General features: G+C 42.9%; 3 protein-coding genes across 3 annotated transcripts in view; 2 read left to right on the top strand and 1 right to left on the bottom strand.

Moving 5' to 3' along the window:
* Positions 1 to 26,796, top strand: part of LOC117496631 (zinc finger protein 501-like) — a 119,774-nt gene that overhangs the window by 69,657 nt on the left and 23,321 nt on the right. The gene's annotated exons all lie outside the window — the stretch shown is intronic.
* Positions 951 to 26,382, bottom strand: LOC117496635 (zinc finger protein 675-like). Its single transcript, XM_034148349.1, has 3 exons — positions 25,991 to 26,382; positions 8,685 to 8,744; positions 951 to 2,991 (listed from the first exon to the last, which is right to left on the bottom strand). The coding sequence occupies exons 2-3, from the start codon at positions 8,715 to 8,717 to the stop codon at positions 2,125 to 2,127; spliced, it is 900 nt and encodes a 299-aa protein (XP_034004240.1). The 5' UTR covers positions 8,718 to 8,744; positions 25,991 to 26,382; the 3' UTR covers positions 951 to 2,124.
* Positions 19,209 to 20,266, top strand: LOC117496636. The gene is made up of 2 exons (XM_034148350.1): positions 19,209 to 19,593; positions 19,754 to 20,266. The coding sequence occupies exons 1-2, from the start codon at positions 19,239 to 19,241 to the stop codon at positions 20,137 to 20,139; spliced, it is 741 nt and encodes a 246-aa protein (XP_034004241.1). The 5' UTR covers positions 19,209 to 19,238; the 3' UTR covers positions 20,140 to 20,266.

The following is a 26,796-nucleotide window of genomic DNA, read 5'->3' as shown; positions in this document are numbered from 1 at the left end:
ATTAACTGCAGCATCGTTTTTTTATCGTTTTAATGCCATTGAAGACCAGTTCTGACCAAGGTAAGCCATGTTAGCGTTTCTAGCTACCTAGCTCCACATGTTATGATGTACACTTTCGTTTATAGCGTCGCAAATGTTTATCACTGAGTGTTGAGGTGGGCACCGCCAGATTCTGTGTCTCCAGGAGATGCTAATCGATGGGTTGGCTGTGCATCTAGGATAAGTAATAAGGGAGTTATGAGTGAGTTTAGGTGCACTTATGTTACATGTTTTCGCTCGTGGCTAATTCAGAGGCTCAGTGTTAGCATTGTGGGTTTTTCTTGGGAAAAAAAATTAAAAAGATCAGTTAGCTGAGTTTCTTCCCGTTACATGGATATAAAACATTCATAGTTTATTAAATATTAAGATTCCTTAGACGTTGTTTACTGCAAATGACGCGTTTATCCGCCCGGTACCGGGGGGGCAGTGGGTAACAGGTTAAGGGGCAGCTAAAGACTCACCTTTTCCGACAGGCTTTTGGGGCGTCGGCGGACGAGGTGAGTTTGTAGCTGTTTCTCAATGGTCTTTTATCCTATCTTTTACTGGATGTGTTTTATGCCTTTTATTACAAACTAAAACATTGTTCCCAATGTTTAAAATCTTTCATACCAGTCCCATGTTTATATATTATTATTATTGTTATAAGTATTATTATTATTAATAATAATGTAATTATTCATTATTTTAATACTGTTCGTTTTTTCACCACAGGGGGCAGTGAAATTATGTTTAAAAGAAAAACTACAATCCCATGATGCATTGCGGCAGTCCGTTTCTAGCTTCCGGTCCTCAGAAGCTGCACGTTGCTAACAGACGTTGATGCAGATTTTATACCGAATGTAATGTGTTTAAGAGACTTTTAAAACACATACAAAGAGTTAGTTTATCCTTGGAAAACATACCAATAGAAGTTTAAAGTCACAACATTTTATTAACCAAACAGATTATTGGAGAAACTACTCGGCAGATTAATGAACAGTGAAACTAAATTCCTTCAATGCAGCTTAACGAGGCTAGCAGTTGAGATATAATATTTAAAAAAAGGAATAACAAGGCTATTAGAAAACCATGGTTGAAACACAGCATAGTAAAACATTTCTTCATAGATCAGGAACCATTACAAACATCAACTAAATTGGAGAAACAGCATCTCTGTGGCCTTGTGTTGGCATAGTGTGAACGCTGGTTAGAACATAAAAAACTGTTGTAATAATAAAGCTTTATTTATACAGCACTTTTCATACAGCACTTTTCATACAGCACGTGCAGCTCAAAGTGTTTTACAAAATGGCGACACATCACAAGTTAAAAATAAACAACAAGAAAGTCCCCTCAGACGTTAAGACCTTTACAGATACATGCAGCAAAATATAACATTTTAACAGGTTAAGATACACAAGGAGGTAAAAGGTATGACAATAACAAATGAAATACAGTACAAAAAAATATAATTTATCTCGGAAAGATAAGACACAAGACAGGTGAATAGATTCAACAATATAAAACCCTATAAAGTAAAGTGAACATATAGGTACAAAATTAAATGAATAGTAATAAAAACATCATAATTCTAATAAAAATATAAAGAAACCAAGAAACTGTTAAATAACTAATATAAGATAAAACCCTTCCTATATCATAAATGAAACAATATAAAAGTAGGTAAATAATAAAGACTAAAACACCATTTAAAGTGGGGGGTTGCTAATAAAAAGCTAATCTAAAGAGATGTGTCTTTAGCTGGCATTTAAAAATGTCCACTGAGCCTCTCTGATATTTCCTGGTGTTCCACAGTTTGGGAGCGTAGTGGAGAAAAGCCTCACCCATTTTATTTAGGGGGATTTTAGGGATATTTAAAAAGCTGAGGAGGACCTCAGGGCTTGTCCAGGGACATCAAACAAGACTGACTCTGAATTGAAGTCTGTTAGTCAGACTTCAATTCAGAACGCCTCTTAAAATATAACTACAGCTCTCAGGACATCAGGAGGAGGAAACAGCTAGCTTGGCTCTCATAGTTGTTCAAAACTATGCAGAATGGATTCGGTGAATACTTTGAGAAAACGTTTTCCCACACTCTTAAAACCACTATGGTTTTTCTCCAGTGTGAACATGTTTATGTCTTTGGAGATTACTTGATGTAGTGAACGTTTTCCCACACTCTTCACACCAGTACGGTTTTTCTCCAGTGTGAATACGTTGATGTTTTTGGAGTTCACTTGATGTAGTGAATGTTTTCCCACACTCTTCACACCAGTACGGTTTTTCTCCAGTGTGAATACGTTGATGTTTTTGGAGATGACTTGATGAAGTGAACGTTTTCCCACACTCTTCACACCAGTACGGTTTTTCTCCAGTGTGAATACGTTGATGTTTTTGGAGATCACTTGATGTCGTGAATGTTTTCCCACACTCTTCACAGCTGTATGGTTTTTCTCCAGTGTGAATACGTTGATGTGATTGGAGAGCATCTGATCTATTGAACGTTTTCCCACACTCTTCACACCAGTACGGTTTTTCTCCAGTGTGAATACGGTGATGTGAATTTAGAGTACCTGATGTAGTGAATGTTTTCCCACACTCTTTACAGCTGTACGGTTGTTCTCCAGTGTGAATACGGTGATGTGATTTGAGAGCATGTGATTGAGTGAACGTTTTCCCACACTCTTCACAGCTGTATGGTTTTTCTCCAGTATGAATACGGTGATGTGTTTTGAGATGATGTGATTGAGTGAACGTTTGTCCACACTCTTTACAGCTGTACGGTTTTTCTCCAGTGTGAATACGTTGATGTGTTTTGAGATGATGTGATTGAGTGAACGTTTTCCCACACTCTTCACAGCTGTATGGTTTCTCTCCAGTGTGAATACACAGGTGGCTCTTTAAATCTTTAGATGATGTAAAGGATGTGTCACATTGCTGACAGCTGTGACGTCTCTCTCTTCCTTTCGGTTTCTAAAACAGACGGACAGAGAATAAGAGAAAGTAAATCTAAAAAGCATAAATACATATACAGTTAACACAATAAAAACTTGCTTAATATAAACCTTGAGTTAAAGGTGGGGTAGGTAAGTTTGAGAAACCGGCTCGAGTGCGCTAGAATTCGAAAATACACAACCGGAGAAAATCTGCCACTTCCTCACAGAGCCCCTCCTCCAACACACACGAACGCGCACATGACCAATGAGGGCACGAGATAAGTTTGTGCACAGATGGAAGGCTGACAGGCAGGTAGGCCATCCAGTTATTTTAGCCGGGCCGGCGCAGATGATTGGTCGTGCTTTTTACAGTACTACGGCTTCCACAGATGATATTTTTTTATGGATTTTTTGTCAAAGCACTTCAGATATTCATTGCTATCGGGATGTTAAGAGCATTCCTTGGAATATAACAAAAAGTGTATCTCGAGCCGGTTTCTCAAACTTACATACCCCACCTTTAACAAAATACTTATTTTACTAATATAACTGTGTTTAATATATTTGTATTATATTTGATGCAGTAATACAGCAACATTCTAACCAAAGTAAACACAGCAACGTTCTTTATTGGGAATGAGAGGTCTGTAAATATTTTAACTAAATAAACTACCCAGTAATAAAACTAAATAGCCCTTATTTGAATCATTAGGTTTTAAAAGTTGTAAAATGCGCTAAAAGCTGAATCCAGATGTATTTTCTCTCTCCTTTCATTCTACTGAGCTGAGTGAGGGAGATTGGAGGCGGGGCTTAATGGAAAACTCAACTGGCATGCTCTATGCCAGGGGTCTGCAACAGGCGGACCGCGGTCCGGATCCGGACCCAGACCTATACGGACCCGGACCTATAATCAATACATTAATAGGGGATCTCAATTTTGACGGGGCGATTCTATTTGAACCGCCGCCGACAGGGGGCGAAAGAGACGAGTGAGCGATACAGGGAGAGAAACACAGAAGAAGAGATGAGAGCGCGGCAGAGAGAAGCGGAGAGGAGAGTGAACAGGCGTGTTAGCGGCAGACAGGGAGAGACACATAATTACACATGGCGCTCTCCAAGAAGAGGAAAGTGGACAGTGAGAACAGAGCTTGTAACCCTGAGTGGACGGACTCATTCATGTTCATCCTGCCCACTGGGAGCACAGAACCAGTGTGTCTCATTTGTTCAGAGACCGTGGCGCTCATTAAAAGTGCCAAAACGCCACTATGAGACAAAACACAAAGTGTTTGACCAAACATTCCCTCTCAAGTCAGAACGGAGGTCACAAAAAATAAGCAGTCTCAGAGCCCAATATGACCAGTCGACCAGGATCAAAATTAAAACTAAATATCGCTCCAGGGCAGGCTAACCGAGCCTAACCAATGAGCACCTGCATGTGTATGAGAATTTTAGTTGAATACCCCTGCTCTATGCTCTCGACAGCAAGGCATGATGGGTAATTTGTGACGTTTTGCTCTTGAGAATGTCAGGCCATTTTGACTTCATGCGCCAATGAGCGGCTCTCATAACAATGAACGAGGCCTTCGACCACAGTGATGCAGGAACATCTCAAACGTAAACCACCCGATCAAGATCCCTCCGCCTCGCGTCCGTCCCTCTGATCATACTGTCGGGGTTTCTTTTTCCAATAATGACCGGCTCGCTGCACATTATCCGGTATATTACACGGCCAAATGCTAAACAAACTGACGACTAACTTGACTTATTTTAACTTATTTAAACTATGCCAATTTATTGATTCAGCTATTTCAAAGAGTTTGCAAAAAATAGGTCGGGTTGAGACACTGTGCTGTATTTATGTGTGTGTGAGAAAGTGTAACTGCTGTATTTATGTGTGTGAGAGAAAGTGTAACGGCTGTATTTATGTGTGTGAGAAAGTGTAACTGCTGTATTTATGTGTGTGTGAGAAAGTGTAACTGCTGTATTTATGTGTGTGTGAGAAAGTGTAACGGCTGTATTTATGTGTGTGAGAGAAAGTGTAACTGCTGTATTTATGTGTGTGAGAGAAAGTGTAACTGCTGTATTTATGTGTGTGTGAGAAAGTGTAACTGCTGTATTTATGTGTGTGAGAGAAAGTGTAACGGCTGTATTTATGTGTGTGAGAAAGTGTAACTGCTGTATTTATGTGTGTGTGAGAAAGTGTAACTGCTGTATTTATGTGTGTGAGAGTGTAACTGCTGTATTTATGTGTGTGTGAGAAAGTGTAACTGCTGTATTTATGTGTGTGAGAAAGTGTAACGGCTGTATTTATGTGTGTGTGAGAAAGTGTAACTGCTGTATTTATGTGTGTGAGAAAGTTTAACGGCTGTATTTATGTGTGTGTGAGAAAGTGTAACTGCTGTATTTATGTGTGTGTGAGAAAGTGTAACTGCTGTATTTATGTGTGTGTGAGAAAGTTTAACGGCTGTATTTATGTGTGTGTGAGAAAGTGTAACTGCTGTATTTATGTGTGTGAGAAAGTGTAACTGCTGTATTTATGTGTGTGTGAGAAAGTGTAACAGAATAACAAGGCTATTATCACGATACGATGCTGTATCGATTATTTCCCCCACCCCTGTAATGTAGACATACATACAGTATATGTCACATTTGGGTTAATAATGTTTCTGTAGAGTGTTGTTTATTATATTAGCAAAGGCACTAACAGTAGTTTTGACTTTGGAGTTAGCTAGGAGTTATGTTATGTGTCTCTGTAATAATCAACACAACTACAGCTGACACAAAACCGGACAACTCAATACAACCGACAGACACAACAAAACAAATCTACTTCGTAGGTTCGTAACAGAGGAGAGAAGTACATTTACTCAAGAACTGTACTTAAGTACCATTTAGAGGTACTTTTACTTTACTTGAGTATTTCCATTTAATGCTACTCTGGGCGTTTCTGAATCTCGAGTACGCTTGCTTGGTAGCACATGACTTGCGAGCGTCTTGCTTCAGAAGCGAGGCAAGAATACTTCCTGGCATTCGGAAAACAAAGAGTGGCACAGGTGAGCACGTGTGCAGGTGTGCATCACGTGAGAAGCCCCGCCTTACATTTTCCGCCACAGATTTGGGGAAATTGGTCCGTGCGCAAAGCATTGTGGGGATTTTAAGACCGTGGAGTCTACTCATGTGCAGCCTCGAAATTTCTCCAAACGAAGTACGCCGGGCTCGCTAGAATTCCAAGTATGCTGGACATTGGAAAAGTACTTCGGTGGCACTTGGTGACGTAGTATGCTTGAAATAGTGGCTCTGGAGCAACTTTACTCGCGATTGAGAAACACCCTCTGTAACACACACACACACACACACACACCTTCTCTCAACATCTTCAAATCAACCCTGATCAGTCCTTATGTTTCTTTGTAAAGCGACCTTGACGTTATGAAAGGCGCTATATAAATTCAAGTTATTATTATTTACAAACAGTGAGCAGCTGTAGCATATGTCTTGCAGGACATGAGTGGGACACAGACTGTGTGGTTGGACTCTGTCTCCCAGGCAGGTTGCAGTATTCAATAACAGCAACAAAATTAAACAGTATGAAGTGATTTGTAAATAGGAATACAGATTTTACTTAAATATATTTTTCTCCCAGTGAAATTGGCATGGGACTTATTTTTATCCTCTCAAAGAACCGGAATCGAGAACCGAAAAGAACCGGAATCGAAAAGCAGAATCGTTAAAATCCAAACGATATCCAACCCTAGTTAACACAATAAAAACTCACTTAATACAAACCTTCAGTTAATAAAATACTACTTTTACAGTTTGTGTTTATTATATTTGTATTATATTTGATACAGTAATACAGCAACATTCTAACCACAGTATAAACCAGAGGTGGGGGATTCGAGTCACATGACTTGACTTGAGTCACATGACTTGGTAGATAGAATCGGAGGGATGAAACCCCTCTTTAATGGTCACACATGCAGAGCACACAGCACACACAGTGAAATTTGGCCTCTGCATTTAACCCATCCTAGTACCAGGAGTCTAGTACTAGGAGCAGTGGGCAGCTATTGTACAGCGCCCGGGGAGCAATTGGAGTGGGGGGGGAAGGGGGTTGTCCGGTGCCTTGCTCAAGGGCACCACGGCATGGCCCAGGAGGTGAACTGGGACCTCTCCAAGTAGCAGTCCACACTCCATATTTAGGTCTATTCGGGGACTTGAACCGACGACCCTACGGCTCACAGTCCAAGCCCCTACTGACTGAGCCACTGCCGGACATCGGTATTCACGACTTGAGACTTGACTTAGGCTTGAGACAGATGACTCTAAAGGACTTTACTTTTTAAAATAAAATATTTGCATTTGCATTGTACGAAGCCCCTAAAGGGCAATGAAAGAAAGGAGTGAGAGACTGGGGGTGTTTCTCAATCGCGAGTAAAGCTGCTTCAGAGCCATTATTTCAAGCATACTACGTCATCGAGTGCCGCCAAAGTACTGTTCCAATCTCCAGCATACTTAGAAATCTACCGAGCCCGGCGTACTCCGTTTGGAGAAATATCGAGGCTGCACATGAGTAGACTCCGCGGTCTTAAAATCCCCACAATGCTTTGCGCACGGACCAATTTCCCCAAATCTGTGGCGGAAGATGTAAGGCGGGGCCTCTCATATGACGCACACCTGCACACTTGCTAGCCTGTTCCACTCTTTGTTTTCCGAATGCCAGGAAGTATTCTTGACTCGCTTCTGAAGCTAGATGCTCGGCAGACATGTGCTACCAAGCAAGCGTACTCGCGATTGAGAAACACCCAGTAACTCGTTCGCAGGAGAAAGTTACCGGTGCGCCAAGTAGGAAGTGGAGCGCACAGGAGAAGGACGTTTCATTGCAGACTGTTATGTTTATGTGGGGAAATGGCAGTGCATACATTACTTTAGATATATTTAGAACTCTGACTTCTTTTTAGGGACATTTGGCTCTCGCTCTCATTCCTCTGGGCACACTCTCCGTGCCAGCCTCGGGGGACCTGTTGCTGGCTTCTCTCATTTATTTGTTTAAATTATTGTTATATTGTCGCACCTCGTCTCGGCTCTCCGGTTTTTGTTATAGCCCCAGAGCCGGGCAGTACCTCCTTCACTTCATGAAATCTCTGCAGCACCAGGAGGCAGTAACGTGTAACTCAGCAGAATCTGAGAAGAGCAGCACCAGCTGCAAAGAGCTGTGCCTTTTACGGTTTACTTCACTGTGTTTACCTTCATTAGAACAGCTAAAGAGCGACCGCAGGCTGCTACGTTTTAACCACACGCACCTCTACACATACACACATTGAACACAATTATTCCCCTATTATTACTTTTATGAAGGAGATGTCCGGTCACCATGATGTGTGTGTGTTAGTGCCCTGGGGCCTCATTTATAAACTACCATTTTCTAAGCAATCTTTGCGATTTATGAAAAACTTGACGGGATGACACTCTGACCCATGGGTACGCACAACAACGGGAGAGACGAGAAACTACGACACCATTGGCAGAAGGAAGAATGGAGAGAAATATGTGAAATTACCATAAATAAAATATTACCATGTATCATATAGGAAGAATTCATTTGCAAAAATTGATTAAAGCCAATCTTAAAATGATTAAACAATTCATATTGTATTTTCTAAACAGGTTGTGATCTTTCATTTGGGGATAACAGTGTTAGGAATATATTGTGATGAAGTGCACACTGACCTGAGCTCCAGGGGTCTCTTTGTTCTCCTCCATGCTGCTCTCAGCGCTCCTTCTGTGTCTCTGTAATAATCAACACAACTACAGCTGACACAAAACAAGATAACTCAATACAACCAACAGACACAACAAAAGTACATTGGACTCAATAAACATACAGAGTTATGGACATAAATGTGTCAGTATAGACGGGATAATGTACATATTAATAATATTTAATTAGTTAAATGTACAATGAGCTAAAAACAGCAGAATCACTGCTGTTAGCAGGGTCTCAGAGACCCATAGACCCAGGGTACAGCACCTCGCTGTCTTACCCAGAAAACAGGGCTCTGATCAGGGCTAAAGTAATGTTATAAACTGGTGAATCTGTTTAAATGCAGGAGACCTCCAGCATGAGTCCCTAACAGTGGCACTCCTCCATAACCTTGCACACCATGAGTCCCCGGGCCCCCGCAGTTAAGCACTCCCCCACGGACTAAACCCAGATATTCACACCCTCCAGAATCTCGTGCCCCTGGTAAGACTAACAAGGGGTGGATTTTGTGGTGGTCTACCGTCCGCCCTTAAGCATCCAACTGCGGACTAAACCCAGATATTCACACCCTCCAGAACCTCGTGCCCCTGGTAAGACTAACAAGGGGTGGATTTTGTGGTGGTCGACCGTCCGCCCTTAAGCATCCAACTGCGGACTAAACCCAGATATTCACACCCTCCAGAACCTCGTGCCCCTGGTAAGACTAACAAGGGGTGGATTTTGTGGTGGTCTACCGTCCGCCCTTAAGCATCCAACTGCGGACTAAACCCAGATATTCACACCCTCCAGAACCTCGTGCCCCTGGTAAGACTAACAAGGGGTGGATTTTGTGGTGGTCGACCGTCCGCCCTTAAGCATCCAACTGCGGACTCCTGACACTCAGACACTTTTCATATTTTTAGGTTACATGGGGCACGCTTGTCTGGCAGTTATGCACATGGGGTTTTGTCCAAGGCAGTGTGCTTAAGTCAGGGGGCCCGGGGACTCAAGGTGCGCATGGCAGGCCGTCTATGAGCGGCCAAAATGTTTTAATTAACTCATTATTGTCGTTTTTAGACAGTGTACATTGGACGACATAAACATACGGAGTTATGGACATAAACGTGTCAGTATAGACAGAACAATGTACATATTAATCATATTTAATTTATTAAATGTACAATAAACTAAAAACAGCAGAATCACTGCTTTAAGCAGCATATCACACTTCCAGGCAGACATACACACACCCAGGGGGGGAAGAGAACACATTGACCCAGGAATAAGTGCTCAAAACGTGGGTAAAAGTGTGTTAAAAAGTCGGGGAACATGTTTCAAATGACAGCAGACTGCTGCTTGTTTGCAGGCTGACTCTGTTCACTTGTCTCACACACACCCAGGGGGGGAAAGAGAACACATTGACCCATGAATAAGTGTCTGAATCATGGGCACATTAGTGTTTAAAGTCGGGGGACCTGTTTTAATTCAAGAGGAGAGTGTATTTCAAGTGTTACCCGGTCAGCAGCGCTGCAAACATGGCTACACGAGTGTTAAAATCAGGTCAAACTGTTTTAATTCAGTCATAATTGTCATTTTTAGACGGTGTACATTGGAGTCAACAAACAGACAGAGATATGGACATAAACCTGTCAGTATAGACACAACAATGTACATATTAATCATATTTAATTTATTAAATGTACAATAAACTAAAAACAGCAGAATCACTGCTTTAACCTGTTAAGCCCCAAGCCTGTTTTTCAGGTTTCAGGCTCGAAAATGACATGCCCAGAACAAATGACTTTAACTTCACTTCTAAAAGGGTTAAATTAATAATCTTTTTTCTCAAAGCAATGTTACATCTGTGAGTTGGATGTAGAAGTGTCAGAATCAATATAGATGTTTCTGTGTCAGAGAAAATTCAGATGGAACATAGCAGAGGTGTGGACTCGAGTCACATGACTTGGACTCGAGTCAGAATCGAGTCACCAATTTGATGACTTTGGACTCGACTTGACAAAATCACAAAACACTTGTGACTCGACTTGGACTTGAACACCAATGTCTCGGGACTTGACTTGGACTTGAGCCTTCTGACTTGAGGTGACTTGATACTTTAATTTATTCAAAAAAAGTTCCTCGCAATATATTTACTGAAGCAACAAACCAAAACGTTGAATCTCGGCAAGTTCCCCATGATATAGCTATTAACCAATCAGGTTGCAGGAGAGAGTCGTGACCATGACACGTGATGCTGCGTGACCCAGCACTATCGAAAAAATGATACCGAAGGTAGTCGCATTCGGCTACAAAAACTACGCAGTTTTAAACAAAAAGCGAACGGCACAATGCTTAACCTGTGCCGCACACATCACAGATGGAGACGCAACAACCTCGAACTTTGTTCGCCATCTGAAACTGCATAAAGAACGGTAAGTCAAGTCTACTATTAGCTGTTTGTTCATCTCATGCAAACGTTAGCTTAAAAGCTAAATATCTGTTGTCTATCCAGCTAAATAGATGCGGGTTCTATGAACAGTCTATGGTTAAAAATATACGGTTGCATTGAATACACAATGTAATATGTTAGCATTACAGGGGCCAAGCCGCTAGGATAACGTTATGTTGCCGTTCTCCAGAGACAAGTAATGAATATCCCGCGTATGCGATCCAGTTGTTGTGATTTGATTATGTGCACTGGGAACGGTCTAGCAGGTAGTCATCATTGTGTCTATAAATATAGCCTTTATATTTACAAAAAACGACCAGAAAGGTATCTAGTTCCCTCTATATTTTCACTGACAGTAGTGTTGCACTCAGAAATTCGGTTCTCTTTCTTCACTCGTCAGCACTTTAACCCCACAACGAGTAAACTTTGAACATACACTTATTCTTTGCTGCGTCATACAATACTGCCATAAACTCCTTACTTATTTTAATCCACCGAAGAAGCCACGTTCTTCTTCTACTTCTTCTTCTCTTGTCTACTCATAGGCGCCACATTGTGGTGAAAACTAGCAACAACAACAATATTAATACTGCTTCGAAGCACACAATATGGAGATGTGAATGACATTAGAAAATGATTAGGTACAATATTAAATACAAATAAAAATAGATTGTGGGGTCCCTTATAACATACTGTACACAGTGGAAATAAACATTCTTAAGATTAACGTTGCATTAACTTAACATCAGGGATCTTATTAATAAATTCCTGCTGACAGTCACAGTAGCCTAACCTTACTGATCCCTCTTAAAATAAAATAAAAACACGTTACTTTACCAGCAGAGAGAAAATTGATTATTCAATTATTAATGTGACTATTAAAGAGCAGTTTGATCTGCAATTCGAGAAAAAACAACAATGCATTTACTAATTGTTGTTTTCTTCATATGTTTACCTTTTTACAGATATGAAGAATACCAGAGGAACAAAAGCATTACAGATGATGCACAACAACCTTCAGTATCACAGTTTTTTGGCAACCAAGATGGACAGTACAGCATGACTCATCCACAGCAGAAAGCTATCACCAATGCAATACTGTCCGACTTAGCTGTCGATTGCAGCTTGCCCCTGTCAATTATTGAAAATAAAAGTTTTCGCCACTTTCTGACAGTAATTGACAGAAAGTACAGGCCAGTTTGTCGCAGGACACTGACTGTGAAAGTAGAGAACCTTGCTGTGGAAAGACGTTTAAAATTAAAAACCCGGATGAGCAATATAAATCATGTCTCAGTCACTGTGGACATTTGGTCTGACAGAAAGATGAGGGGATTCCTTGGTGTTACTGCACACTATTTAGAGAAGGATGAAGAGAGGATAGAGCTGAAATCCAATCTCCTGGCCTGCGACCGCTTCAAAGGCACACACACACACACACACACACACACACACACACACACACACACACACACACACACACACACACACACACACACACACACACACACACACACACACACACACACACACACACACACACACACACACACACACACACACACACACACACACACACACACACACACACACACACACACACACACACACACACACACACACACACACACAGCAGAGGTACTCATTAAACTGAGCGCCCTCAAACCTAACAAGGCCACTGGCCACGACAATATCCCCTCCAAATTCCTCAGAGACACAGCAACCGCCATCTCACCAGTCATAGCTCACATAATTAACCTCTCCATAAAACAGGGAAAAGTACCCAAAGACTTCAAAATTGCAAGAGTAACCCCCCTGCACAAAAAGGGCAGCAAATTGGACCCAGGCAACTACCGCCCTGTTTCTATACTTACCTCCATCTCGAAAGTCATGGAAAAAATAGTATATGAACAGGTCGAAAAGTACCTCGCAGAAAAGAAACTAATCTATGAATTTCAATCTGGCTTTAGAACATCCCACTCCACTGACACATGCCTTCTTTATTTGAACGACCACATCAAACAAGAGGTGGACGAGGGTAAATACTGCGGCATGGTGATGCTGGACCTACAAAAGGCTTTCGACACTGTCAATCACCCCATTCTGATTGACAAGCTAAAAGCAATTGGTTTTGATAAACTATCGGTGAGCTGGATGCAATCCTACCTGGAGGGGAGAGAACAGATGGTGGAGGTAAACGGTACTCTGTCCCCCCCCCTCCCAGTGAGCTGTGGTGTTCCACAAGGAAGCATATTAGGTCCGTTACTGTTCCTAATTTATGCAAATGACATGTCATCAGCATGTGACTGCAACTTGTTCCTGTTCGCGGACGACTCAGCCCTGCTGGTCTCTGACAGGAGCAGATTGCAGGTTGAAAAAACCCTCAGCTCCGAGCTCGGCAGAATCTGCACCTGGCTCGCCGATAATAAATTATCATTACACCTGGGTAAAACAGAGTCCATTCTCTTCGGTTCGAAACATAATCTCAGCAAATCCGACGACTTCTCAGTTGCAGTGGGTGACATTATTGTCACAAGTAAGAAGGAAATTACATACCTAGGATCTATTCTTGAGGCAAACCTCTCCTGTGACAAAATGGCATCCAATGTAATAAAAAAAGTCAATCAAAGAACTAGATTCCTATACCGGATCTCCTCTCTGGTAAACAAAAACACCCTGAAAACTCTGGCAGGAGCACTCATTCAAGGGTACTATGACTATGCTTGCACGTCATGGTACCATAGCACCTCCAAGGCGCTAAAAATAAAACTTCAAACATCGCAAAATAAACTGGTCAGACTACTGCTTGACCTTTCATCTAGAACCCACCTCACCTCTGCCCACTTTGACAACCTAGGATGGCTTAGAGTAGATGACAGAGTACAGCTACTTGCAATGGGCCTGGTCTACAAGATCCACTACACCTCTATGGTACCCATGTACATGTCAAAATTCTTCCCAAAGGTCAAGGAATACCATGATCATAACACCAGAGGGAGCTCCACAAATCATGTAAAACCCAGATTTGGCACAAAAAAAGGGGAATACACGTTTCGCAATTATGCCACATCAAGGTGGAACGCTCTTCCCACAACTGTAAAGGAAAGTAAAACTATACTTACCTTCAAAACCTCTCTTAAAGAGCACCTTCGGGGGAAAGCATTGCAAAACTGGCCCCGGTAATGGTACAAATCTCAACCTGTCGTACAATGGACAGCTTCCCCCCCCATCTATGTATATACTCGCATTTTAGACTCTGTTACTAACTGTATATCTGTAGACTTGGTATGTCTTAAATGTCCGGTTAGGATGTATTAGAACGAAATCTAAAATGAAAATTGTAAATAAGCCATCTGTATGTAAAAAACCACCTGTATGTAAATTGTAAATAAGCCATCTGTATGTCAAATATGTCTTAAATGATATGATGAATTGGAAATGGGGGACCCCTGATGTAAACAAGACGAAAGTCTTTCTCTGGTCTGCATCCCCTTAACAATTGTATGTTTTGAGCTGTACTGTACTGTACCCAATATACAAGCAAGCAAGCAAGCAATCAATCAATCAAGCAATCAATCAATCAATCAATCAATCAATCAATCAATCAATCAATCAATCAATCAATCAATCAATCAATCAATCAATCAATCAATCAATCAATCAATCAATCAATCAATCAATCAATCAATCAATCAATCAATCAATCAATCAATCAATCAATCTCACACACACACACACACACACACACACAACACACACACACACACACACACACACACACACACACACACACACACACACACACACACACACACACACACACACACACACACACACACACACAACACCACCACACACACACACACACCATTCACACACACACACCACACACACACACACACACACACACCACACACACACCACACACACACACACACACACACACACACACACACACACACACACACACACACACACACACACACACACAGCTGAAAGAATCTGTGAGCAATTTGAGGCTATATGTGATGAGTACAGCATTAAAAACAAGATAGACTACATTATTAGTGACAATGCCGCCAACATGCGCAAAGCGTTCACTGTGTGCTTCCCAACGGAGCAAGAAGATGAAGATGTTGATGAAGAGGATGATCTTGATGACCCAGAGCTATGGCATGACCTTTCCCTTGAAGATCAGGAAACAGTAGATGCTGCCATGGCAAAAAAACAGCGCTTGCAGTGTTTTGCGCACACACTGCAGCTGGTGGTGGGAGACGGATTGAAGGAAACAAAAGGAACAACCTCTTCTCTTGCAAAGTTGTCTAAGCTCAGCTCACTGCTGCATACAAGCACAACTTTTAAAGATGTGTTTGATGCTGAATTTGGGGAACAAAGAGGCATCCCTGCTGCTGTCACCACAATGCTATTAGGCGCCGTGCTGGTGGCTGCCTGTTGCATGCAGCTCCCGGTGTTTTATTGATCTTTGTCTTTTTGTTTACTTTTATTCTCTTAGTTGTACTTTTTTCTTTGGATATTTATTTTGTTTTGCAGCGAACTATGGCCACGTTTTACTTCGAACGTTTTCTGGTCATTCTTCTGCTACTTTTTTCACTTTTTGTGTCGGAGAGCCATGCTCAGAGGAGTGATGGCATTGTTTACACGCGTGAGCAGCTGATTGCGCTGTGCCGACCCGTGCTGCTGCCCGGAGCCAGGCATGACATCCCGGAGGAGCTTCGGAGGCTCAAGCGGGGCTGCAGAGCTGGGGCCAAGCTGAGGATGAAGAAGAAGATGAGGTACAAACCCTGTGTACCGGCCATCATAATGGGGAACGTGAGGTCTTTGGGGAATAAGATGGACGAGCTCCGCGTGCTGACGAAGACGCAGTGGGAATACCGTGAGTGTAGCATCATGTGTTTTACCGAGACTTGGTTGCACTCGCTCATCCCGGATAATAACACGGCTCTTCCCGGCTTCACGAGTGTTCGGGCGGACAGGGACGTTATTCTGAGCGGTAAAAAGAAAGGAGGAGGGATTGCACTGTATGTGAACGAACGATGGTGTAATCCTGGACATGTTACTGTGAAGGAGCGTTTCTGTAGCCCGGACATTGAACTGCTAGCTGTGGGATTACGTCCATTTTATCTACCTAGAGAACTTTATTCTGTCATCGTAGTTGCTGTCTATATTCCACCGAACGCGGACGCGGAGGTGGCTGGTGACGTCATTCACTCCTCTGTGGCCAAACTCCAAACTCTTCACCCAAATGCATTCATAACAATAACTGGGGATTTTAACCGTGCAAAACTGGACAAATCTCTGCCTACATTCACTCAGTATGTGAAATGCCCCACCAGGGGAAATAATACTCTGGATCTTCTATATGCAAATACCAAGAATGCATATTGTGCCACTGCCCTCCCCCCCCCTGGGCAGATCTGACCACAACCTCGTCTTTTTGGCTCCTAAATATGTCCCTCTGGTGCAGAGGCAGCCTGTATCCACCAGGACTGTGAGGAAATGGACTCCAGGGGCTAATGAGGCTCTACAGGACTGCTTCGAGACCACTGACTGGGACGTGCTTTGTGTGCCACATGGAGAGGACATCAATAATATGACTGACTGCATCACAGAATACATCAACTTCTGTGAACAAACAATATTACCGGCTAAAACTGTCAACTGTTTCCCCAATAATAAACCCTGGATTACTAGTGACCTGAAAACTCTTTTAAATAAGAAAAAGGAAGCGTTTAAGTCTGGGGACAAATCAATGCTAAAGAGTATCCAGCATCAACTGAGAGACAATTTGAGGAGGGGCAGAGATTCGTACAGGAAGAAGCTGGAGACTAAGCTCCAGCAGAACAATAGCAGGGATGTCTGGGCTGGGATGAAGGCTATCACTGGCTTCAAAGGGAGAGACAGACTGACTGTGGGCACCCTGGAGAGGGCCAACGAGCTGAACACCTTCTTCAATAGGTTTAGCTCTCCGCCCGCTGCTGTCTCCTCCACTTCCTCTTCTCACCTCACCTCCTCCTCTCAGCCTGGCGTCAACATCCCCCCTCTGCTCACCACCTACACTTCACACCTCTCCTCCACCACCCAGCCTGGCTTCTGCACCCCCCCTCTGCTCCCATTGCCGCTGACCCCCCCCCCCCCCCTCTGCTCATCTTGCCTCAGCCCCCCCCCCCCTCTATCCCCCCTGCCATCAAGCCCCCCCCCCCCGCTTTACTGTGAGCACAGGACAGGTCCAGAGTCAGATGGAAAAACTCCACCAAGGCAAGGCTGCTGGCCCTGATGGTATCAGCCCCAGGGTCCTGAGGACCTGTGCACGCCAGCTGGCTCCTGTTCTCCAGTATATATTCAACCTGAGCCTGCACTTGGAGACCATCCCGGTGCTGTGGAAGACATCATGCGTTGTTCCGGTCCCTAAAAAGACAACTCCTTCTGGGCTCAATGACTATCGCCCTGTAGCACTCACATCTCATGTGATGAAGGTGCTTGAGAGACTGGTCTTGGCCCATCTCAGACCGCAGGTGAGATCATTCCTTGACCCTCTGCAATTTGCCTACCAGCCTCACCTGGGGGTGGACGATGCCATTATTTACCTGCTGCAGCGTGCTCACTCATACCTGAATGGATCGGGTTGCACTGTGAGAATCACCTTTTTTGATTTCTCCAGTGCATTCAACACGATCCAGCCTCGGCTACTGAGTGACAAGCTGCAGGCTATGAGGGTAAACTCGTCCACCATCTCCTGGATTACCAACTACCTCACGGACAGACCACAGTACGTCCGGCTGGGCAGTGTGCTGTCTGATGTGGTGGTTGGTAGTATTGGAGCCCCACAGGGGACTGTGCTGTCTCCTTTCCTGTTCACCTTATACACCTCTGACTTTCTATACAACTCAGAGTCATGCCACCTGCAGAAGTTTTCGGATGACTCTGCAGTGGTAGGGTGTATAAGGGATGGACGGGAGGAGGAGTACAGAGCGCTGGTGGGTGATTTTGTTGAGTGGACTGGAAGAAATCATCTGCTTCTGAATGTGGCCAAGACCAGAGAGATGGTCATTGATTTCAGGAGGAAGAGGACATCTCCTCCTCTGCCCCTGTGCATTCTGGGAGAGGATGTGGCAGTTGTGGAGGTCTACAAGTACCTGGGAGTGCACTTAGACAATGGGCTGAACTGGAGGATCAACACTGACGCTGTGTACAAGAAGGGGATGAGCAGACTCTATTTTCTGAGGAAGCTGAGATCCTTCAACGTATGCAGTAAGATGCTGGAGATCTTCTATCAGTCTGTTGTGGCTAGTGCACTCTTCTTTGCTGCGGTCTGCTGGGGGGGCAGCATCAGAGCCGGTGACACCAGCAGGATCAATAAACTGATCAGGAAAGCTGGGTCAGTCATCGGCATCAAGCTGGAACCCTTTGAAGCTGTGGTGGAGAGGAGGACACTGAACAGGCTGTTGTCCATCATGGATAACCCCACCCATCCTCTCCACCTGCAGCTGGACAGTCAACGGAGCTCCTTCTCCTACAGACTGCTGCAGCTCCCCTGCCACAAGGACAGATACTGGAAAACATTCCTGCCCACTGCAATAACACTGTACAACAAATCACCTCTGGCTGGAAGAGAACTCTCTGCTCCATAGTTTCTCTAGAAATAAAACCACCTTGTACATTTTTACTCACACATAATCTGTTTCATATTTAATACTCCATAATTCCATATATTTTGAATATATATATATTTGTATATATATATATATATATATAATATCTGTATGTATATTTTCTATTTTGACATGTATATTTTATATTTTATTTTATATTTTATTTTATTTTATTTCTATTCTTGTATATTTTGTTTTATTGTAAAATGCCTTTTATGCTGCTGTAACAAAAACAATTTCCCAATTTGGGATCAATAAAGTACGATCTATCTATCTATCTAAGATGGAACTCGACACTCAGGCAAGTGAAGGCAGTACTCCGTTGTGAACATCCGAAGCTTTGCCGTGTACTAGAAAAGGCTGGGCACAAGGAGTTGTTGTTCACAGCACGGGAGTGGAATGTTTTGAAGGAGTTGGTGGACATCATGAATCCATTTGGAGAAGCAACAGATTTGACACAAGGGGAAAAGATAGTGACAATCAGTTCTGTTGTTCCATCTGTCCTGTCCCTAAATCACCACCTCGAGAAGCTGAAGCCACAAGTCCGTTTCCTCAGCAGCCTGGTTAGAAGTCTCCAGGTGTCCCTGAAGAAAAGGTTTGGGGGGATTTTCATCAATGTGAAAATGGCCACATTAACACAGGATGGAACAACTGCCCCCTTTTCAGATCCTGTGTACCTCAAAGCAGCTGCTTTGGATCCAGCCTTTTCTCTGATGTGGATAGACCACCATGTGCTGGTCAGTCTTGAGGTCAAAGCTGAGGTTCGACAACATGTGAAAGGTAAACTTAATTGAGTTTATTATTACTATTTTACTCATAATTTCCTTTTAATTGATTGCAACAATAATATGTGTTCAGTTGAACCTACTGCATCACCAATACAAAATATAATAAGGGCTCTTTTGTGTCTTTTTTGTTTTGTGTTTACATGTTTTGCCAGAACTGATCCTGCGAGAGGCTGTGGAGACAGAGCAACCTACGCCTTGTGTTGATGAGGAAGAGCAAGAGAGCCTTGGACAAGGTGAAGGGCTGTTTGCTGCCTACCATAAGAGGAAGAAGAAGGATGTTGGGACCACTCCAGCACTGCAGCTAAGTCACTATCTCCACATCGCTGACGGACAGAATGTCCTTTTGTTCTGGGCAATGAACATGAAGGTTCTTCCTTCGCTGTTCAAAGTGGTCATCAGAGTTTTGGCAGTGCCTGCCTCCAGTGCTCCGGTGGAGCGAGTTTTTAGCCATGGTGGCATCATCCTGCGACCCCATCGTGCACAAATGAGTGACCGACTATTGACCAATTTGGTCTTTTGCAAATGCAATGCATTATAGGGCCCCGAGATAATAGCAAAAGTGTGGGTGAATGAAACTGTTACTTCATGTTATGTTTATGCAACTGTTATGTTTCTCAGCCTGTCGCTTAATTTGGGCAAATTTGGTCTCTTGGACCCTGAGATTGATGCATCTATAACTTGTGTTTTTCACTCACTCACTCTGTCTGACAACAACAAACACACACTTGACATCATTTTTCATAATAATAAAAAGCACACAAATTGTGTGGCTGAATGAAACTGTTACTTCATTTTATGTTTATGCAACTGTTATGTTGAAAAGCACATGATGACTTGTTAAAGACTCGGTTTTCAAAGTTTAGGACTTGGGACTTGACTTGAACTTGCCCAACCTGACTTGAGACTTGACTCGGACTTGAGCGCAAAGACTTGAGACTTGACTCGGACTTGAGCGCAAAGACTTGAGACTTGACTCGGACTTGAGCGCAAAGACTTGAGACTTGACTCGGACTTGCAAAACAATGACTTGGTCCCACCTCTGGAACATAGTAAAAAAGTGTAAATTCTTACCTCCGCCTAAAAAAAAAACCTTGAGACAGATGACTCGAAAGGACTTTACTTTCTAAAATAAAGTATTTGCATTTGCATTGTACGAAGCCCCTAAAGGGCAATGAAAGAAAGGAGTGAGAGACAGTAACTTGTTCGCAGGAGAAAGTTACCGGTGTGCCAAGTAGGAAGTGGAGCGCACAGGAGAAGGACGTTTCATTGCAGACTGTTATGTTTATGTGGGGAAATGGCAGTGCATACATTATTTGAGATATATTTCGAAGTCGGACTTCATTTTAGGGACATTTCGGCCAGGAGAGCTATTTGTTTAAGCACCGGATCGGCAAAACAGGAGAGTCTGTGAACCAGTCTGCCTTGATCTAAGAATTAATGTCCGTGACTCTCACAGTATCTGCTGCCCACAGCTGTTTTATAGAAGGAAAACCTCCTTCACTTCATAAAATCTCTGCAGCACCAGGAGACAGTAACGTGTAACTCAGCAGAATCTGAGAAGAGCAGCACCAGCTGCAAAGAGCTGTGCCTTTTACTGTTTACTTCACTGTGTTTACCTTCATTAGAACAGCTAAAGAGCAACCGCAGGCTGCTACGTTTTAACAACACACACCTCTACACACACACACACACATTCAACTGCCTGATTCTTCCCCATATTACCTGTTTTATGATTTCAGAGCCCCACTCTCCATTGTTGCTAATGTTGAAAATAAAACTCTACTCTTCATAACCAATGTCTTCTAACTGATATAAATGTGGAAACTGGGGTTATTCATCAGAATTTGGTATGACTTGACTTGCTTGACTCACCCCAGTAACTTGAGACTTGCACATGTATGACTTACTCCCACCTCTGGTATATACAGGAGACAGAGGGAAACGGCATCCTGTCACTGCGCGTCTCAGTATGCTCCGTTCGTCTTGTGTTTTGTTTTTGTTTGTTTGGTCTAATTATTGTCTAAACGTTGTTGTGTCTGTATGAAACATCATTTTGAGAGACCATGCTTTTGATCCTGTGGATTACATTTGCCTTCTGCAGACCATGTCTGGCCATACAACTTTCCAAGACACAACTGAGTGACAGCACAAACAGGTTCGTGCGAGGAGCCCGGGCCTCTACGCTGCTACAGCCGTGAGGCTATGCTGGAGCTACAATGCGATCAGCCTCATACGAATACATCAAGCCATCTGTGCTCTTCAATATTGGATGACATCCCTCGGGAGCCGCTTAGAAACACCAGGAAAAAGAGGGGAGGAAGGAGGGGAGGCGTTCAGAGTCGCCTACGGCGGAGATTCAGCCGGCCACCACTTCCATCCATCATTCTCACAAACCTGCGCTCATTGAGCAACAAAGTGGACACACTAAGGACATACACAAGGTACCGTCATGAATATCGTCAGGCCTCTTTATTATGTTTCACGGAGAGTTGGCTACAATCTACAATGCTTGAATCTCTCTTTGAGGTACCCGGATTCACCCTTGTTCGAGCAGACAGCGATGCAAACTCGGGGAAAACCAGAGGAGGCGTTATTTGTGTGTATATCAATGATCTGTGGTGCCGATCATACTCAGTAAGATGTAAAACCTGCAATCCCAAAGTAGAAATTCTTGGCATGACGTTAAGACCCTTTCATCCTCTAATCTGCCTAGAGAATTCGGGTGTATTTTACTGTTTGTTGTTTACGTGCCTCCCAGCGACAGAGCGTCAATGGCGGCCGGCTCCATCGCTGACCGTGTTCACGAGCTGCAACTCAGCCGCCCCGATGCACCGGCAATAGTGCTCGGGGACATGAAGCAATGTCGCCTGGAGACTGTGTTACCTTGGTTCCAACAGTATGTTAGGGATCCAGTGTTGTAGTCAAGTCACCAATTCACGAGTCCAAGTCACTCTCGAGTCACCACTCTTCGAGTCAGAGTCCAAGTCCGAGTCACCAAGGGAGAGTCGTAGTCGAGTCCGAGTCACCCAAGGAGTGTCCGAGTCGAGTCCGAGTCCGAGTCATAATTACCTGTGTTCGAGTCCGAGTCCATGTCCGAGTCACCTAAGAAGAGTCCAAGTCAAGTCCGAGTCACAAGTCTTCATGTATTAATCTTCGTGGATATATGTGTTGAAATGTAGCTGCTCCTCTACATTGCTTTCATCCTGTCATGTTATACTAATCTGTCTATTGAACTGCTGTGAAGCCAGTTTGGCTACAATTCTTGTAATAGGTGCTATACAAATATAAAGCTTATTACTAATATTAATATTATTATTATTATATATAAATAAACTATATTTAAAATGAGTTACCTTTTAGAGAAGTGATTATATTTGTATGCCAATATTTTCCTATGGTAAAGTATTCGTTTTGCACTTTTATTTTGATAGTAATAAGATCGGGACTCTTATTTTGAAGGAACTTTTACCGGTTAAATCGGTTTACTGATAAAGATTTAGCCCCAGAAAGCACATGGCTACTTAGCATGCAAAATTACTTCATTCTGCATGTTAAGTAGCCATGTGCTTTCGTGTTATCGGCTGAATCTTTATTTATTGATTAGATCACGTTACTCTGATGATAGTGTTCAAGACAGCCTATATGTCTGAACTCGATGTTTAGAGTAATGTGTTACGGAGCCTTCTCTTCAATATTGTTTCCACAGAGAGCATTTTGCGCTGCTCTTTCCCAATGTGGAAGCAGAATGTGTGAAAGCATACAGCACGATGCGGGGTGTGTCTCTAGACATCTTTAGACTGGAATAGCGGGGCCCAGTACGTGAACTCGCCTCGCAGCCGGTGCACACGCCAGGATAGAGGACATCAGACTCCATAGTCCGAGTCCGAGTCCAAGTCGGAGCTTCAATGTACAAGTGGAGTCCGAGTCATCGTGGGGGGAAAAATTCACGAGTCCGAGTCCAAGTCAGCGTACGCGATAATTCACGAGTCTGAGTCCAAGTCAGCATACGCGATAATTCACGAGTCCGAGTCCAAGTCATCGTGTGCGAGAATTCTCGAGTCCAAGTCCGAGTCGCGTCAATCAGTGAGCGAGTCCGAGTCGAGTCGCGAGTCCGAGTCGAGTCGCGAGTCCGAGTCGAGTCACGAGTCCCGAAAATCGGCACTCGAGTCCGAGTCCAGGACTTGAGTACTCCATCTCTGTAGGGATCACACTAGGGCTGTACCCGAATATCCGTTCGTTGGAGATTCACTGCTTCCTGCTTCTTACAGTGCAGACGTTTTTCTGCTTGCTCTTGCCTCTGCTTACTTTTTCATGCTGATTTTCCTATTTTTCTTTTCTGATAACTTCGAGCAGCGGCTCCTGGACATTAACTTATCACTGGGACAGTTATTCTTCGTAAATAGATGAAGGGTTTCAGCCATATTTCAATATTTTTACGACGACCTCACTCCTACAGTAGCGTGGCCTAACAACAGCTAAAGCCTGGTACTGCATGCTATTTAGCTAGTTAGCAGCAAAATGCCTCCGCTCTCTACAGATGACTTCCACAAACTTCTACAGAAGATGGCAGTGTTGGAAATGAAAATGCAACGGTTGGAAGTTAACGTGGAAGTGAATGGACTAGGTTGGAATGACACCACTTTACCAGTGCAAAAGAATGGAAAAGGGCATGCTAACTTACAGCTAGCTAGCAGCTACAAGGATTCCAAGGAACAGCAGGGCTGTGTACCGGGTAATAAATCTACAAGTGGTAGTCCTCCCTCGAACTCTCTGGGTGCAAGGCCGAAGAGTAAATAATTTCCATGGGATTTGGGAGAACGAATAACAGGCAGAGCCCAGCGCTCTGAAATCTGTAATGCGACCGGCTGGCCTGCATTGTTATCACCCAGGAAGAGCGCCTCTTCAACCCCTATTCATACTAGGAAGCAGCCGTGGACAGCTGCTAAAGGGAGAACTACAAACAATCCTCCTAAACCACCAAGTGTGCCAATCCAGAACAGATACGCTCCACTGACACAGAACCGGAGATCTCTTTCTGATGAGCTGGATAACCTGTCCTCTTCACACAGCAGGGTAAGGACCAATAGCTACTCCAAAAGTAAAAGGCTAGAGGGAAAGCTAACGACTAGGCCTGAAACTCTGATTGTGGGTGACTCTGCTGTAAGAGATGTAAAATGCATTCACTACTACTTACATTTAATATCTAACTCCTTCAGCCTACTTTCAGCTGCACAAACCATTCCACTATTAACTTACTCAGCTATTTCAGGACATTGAGGCTATACATGTTGTTGTTTATACCTTTTTTAAACCTTTTCTTTTAAATATTAAGCTTCTTCACTATTTTTCCTACTCTTCCAGTTTAAGTCATTGCAATGCATTTGAGCTGTAACAATTTGATTCAAATCATTTCACTTCTCTGTATTTCTCCGCTAAATTCAGCAACACACTTACTTGGTTTTTGTAGCTAAAAGCACAAAAAGGTTCATAGCAGAGGTGAGAAGTAACTAAGTACATTTACTCAAGAACTGTACTTAAGTACTATTTAGAGGTACTTTTACTTTACTTGAGTATTTCCATTTAATGCTACTTTGTACTTTTAGAACAGTTCAGAGGTAAATGGTGTACTTTTACTCCACTCCATGTATTTAATACCTTTAGTTACTTTACAGATGTGGATGTGTGATGTGAAATATAATCAAGTGTTAAATCAGACTTTAGTTCCACCTGGAGTAAATTCACAAGCTACCCTACAGTATACAAAGTCATTCAAACTAGCTGCACCTTTACCAGCTTTGAGAACACTTTCATGATCAATCAAGACAACTCAATACAACCGAAAGACACAACAAAACAAATGTACAGCTACTACGTAGGTTCATAGCAGAGGTGAGAAGTAACTAAGTACATTTACTCAAGAACTTAAGATTCCAGTCTACGAGAATCTTAGGTTATATACGTGTTAGAGCCAGTATTTTTGTTTTCATAAGAAAGGCCACCTAATTGTGACGTCTGTAGTCAACACACTATAAAAGATTACAATTCCCACAGCGCCTGCTCTAACTTGTCATCTACTAATATCTCCCAGTAACTTGGACCAGCGTGTATTTATTGAATCACCTTTGTTGTACAGCCTGTGCTGAAACACTGTTTTATATGAAGGCTTTTAAAACTGTATTTATACTATATTGATACTGTTTTCATACCGTTTTAAACACGGTTTGAATACAGTTTTTAATACTATATTTATACTGTTTTTATACTGTTTTTACCCCTGGCAGAAGCAGCTAGGTCGCATCAGCTCCAGTTAGCTCCAGTTAGCTCCAGTTAGCTCCAGTTAGCTCCCATTAGCTCCCGATAGCTCTTGTTAGCTCCCGGTGCTAACTCACCTGAACGAAGGTTGTTTTACTGGATCCTGCAATGCCGGTGTCTCCCCCGGTGTCCCGGAGGCCGCTAAACCCCCCCGGTTCTCCGGTAAATCCTCCGGAGCTGCCGAGGCCATGATGTCTGATGTTGTGGTGAACTGCCGTAAAGACACTAGTACTGTTGCAAAATGTGAGGTGGCAGAGTACACTTAGTGACCGCCAGAGGGAGCCAAATACCTTATCAATAATAATAATAATAACAATAGATTACATTTTTATAGCGCCTTTCAAGGGACCAAAGGCCACTTTACATGCTGTCAACAAACAAACAAACAAACAAGCAATGAAGTATTAACACGTTAAACGTTATTGATCCCACATTGGGAATTATTTAGTTACATAAGGAGACATTTCAGTAAAAAGATATCCACATTTATTTATATATTTTTTTTCAAATTAGTTATTGTGATTGAATTATATATTGTTATTTTATTTATTGTTTTATTATTATTATTGTTATTATTATTATTGTCTTATTAGAATTTTTATTTCATCATTTTTATTTTATTATATTTTATTATTTTATCATTTTTATTATCTTATTTTATTATTCTCAAAACAGAGAATCAAACGACCGTAAACAGGAAACGCTTGGACATTAGGCTTGTTTCAGATGAGCGAGACCGACGCAGACCTGCACAATTGCGACCGCCGTCTTGCTAGTGCGTTGCATGATGGTTAGTAATTATGTACGCCTTGCTCTGGAGGCTCGACTACATGAGACATTGAAATCTCGCGGGACAAAGACGCCGGCAGCCTTGAGAGCGAGG

This window comes from Trematomus bernacchii, unplaced genomic scaffold (genome assembly GCF_902827165.1).
Source record: "Trematomus bernacchii unplaced genomic scaffold, fTreBer1.1, whole genome shotgun sequence".
Taxonomy (NCBI): Eukaryota; Metazoa; Chordata; class Actinopteri; order Perciformes; family Nototheniidae; genus Trematomus; species Trematomus bernacchii.
The sequence above is the reverse complement of the archived record's forward strand: the minus strand, read 5'-3'. Positions and strand labels throughout refer to the sequence as shown.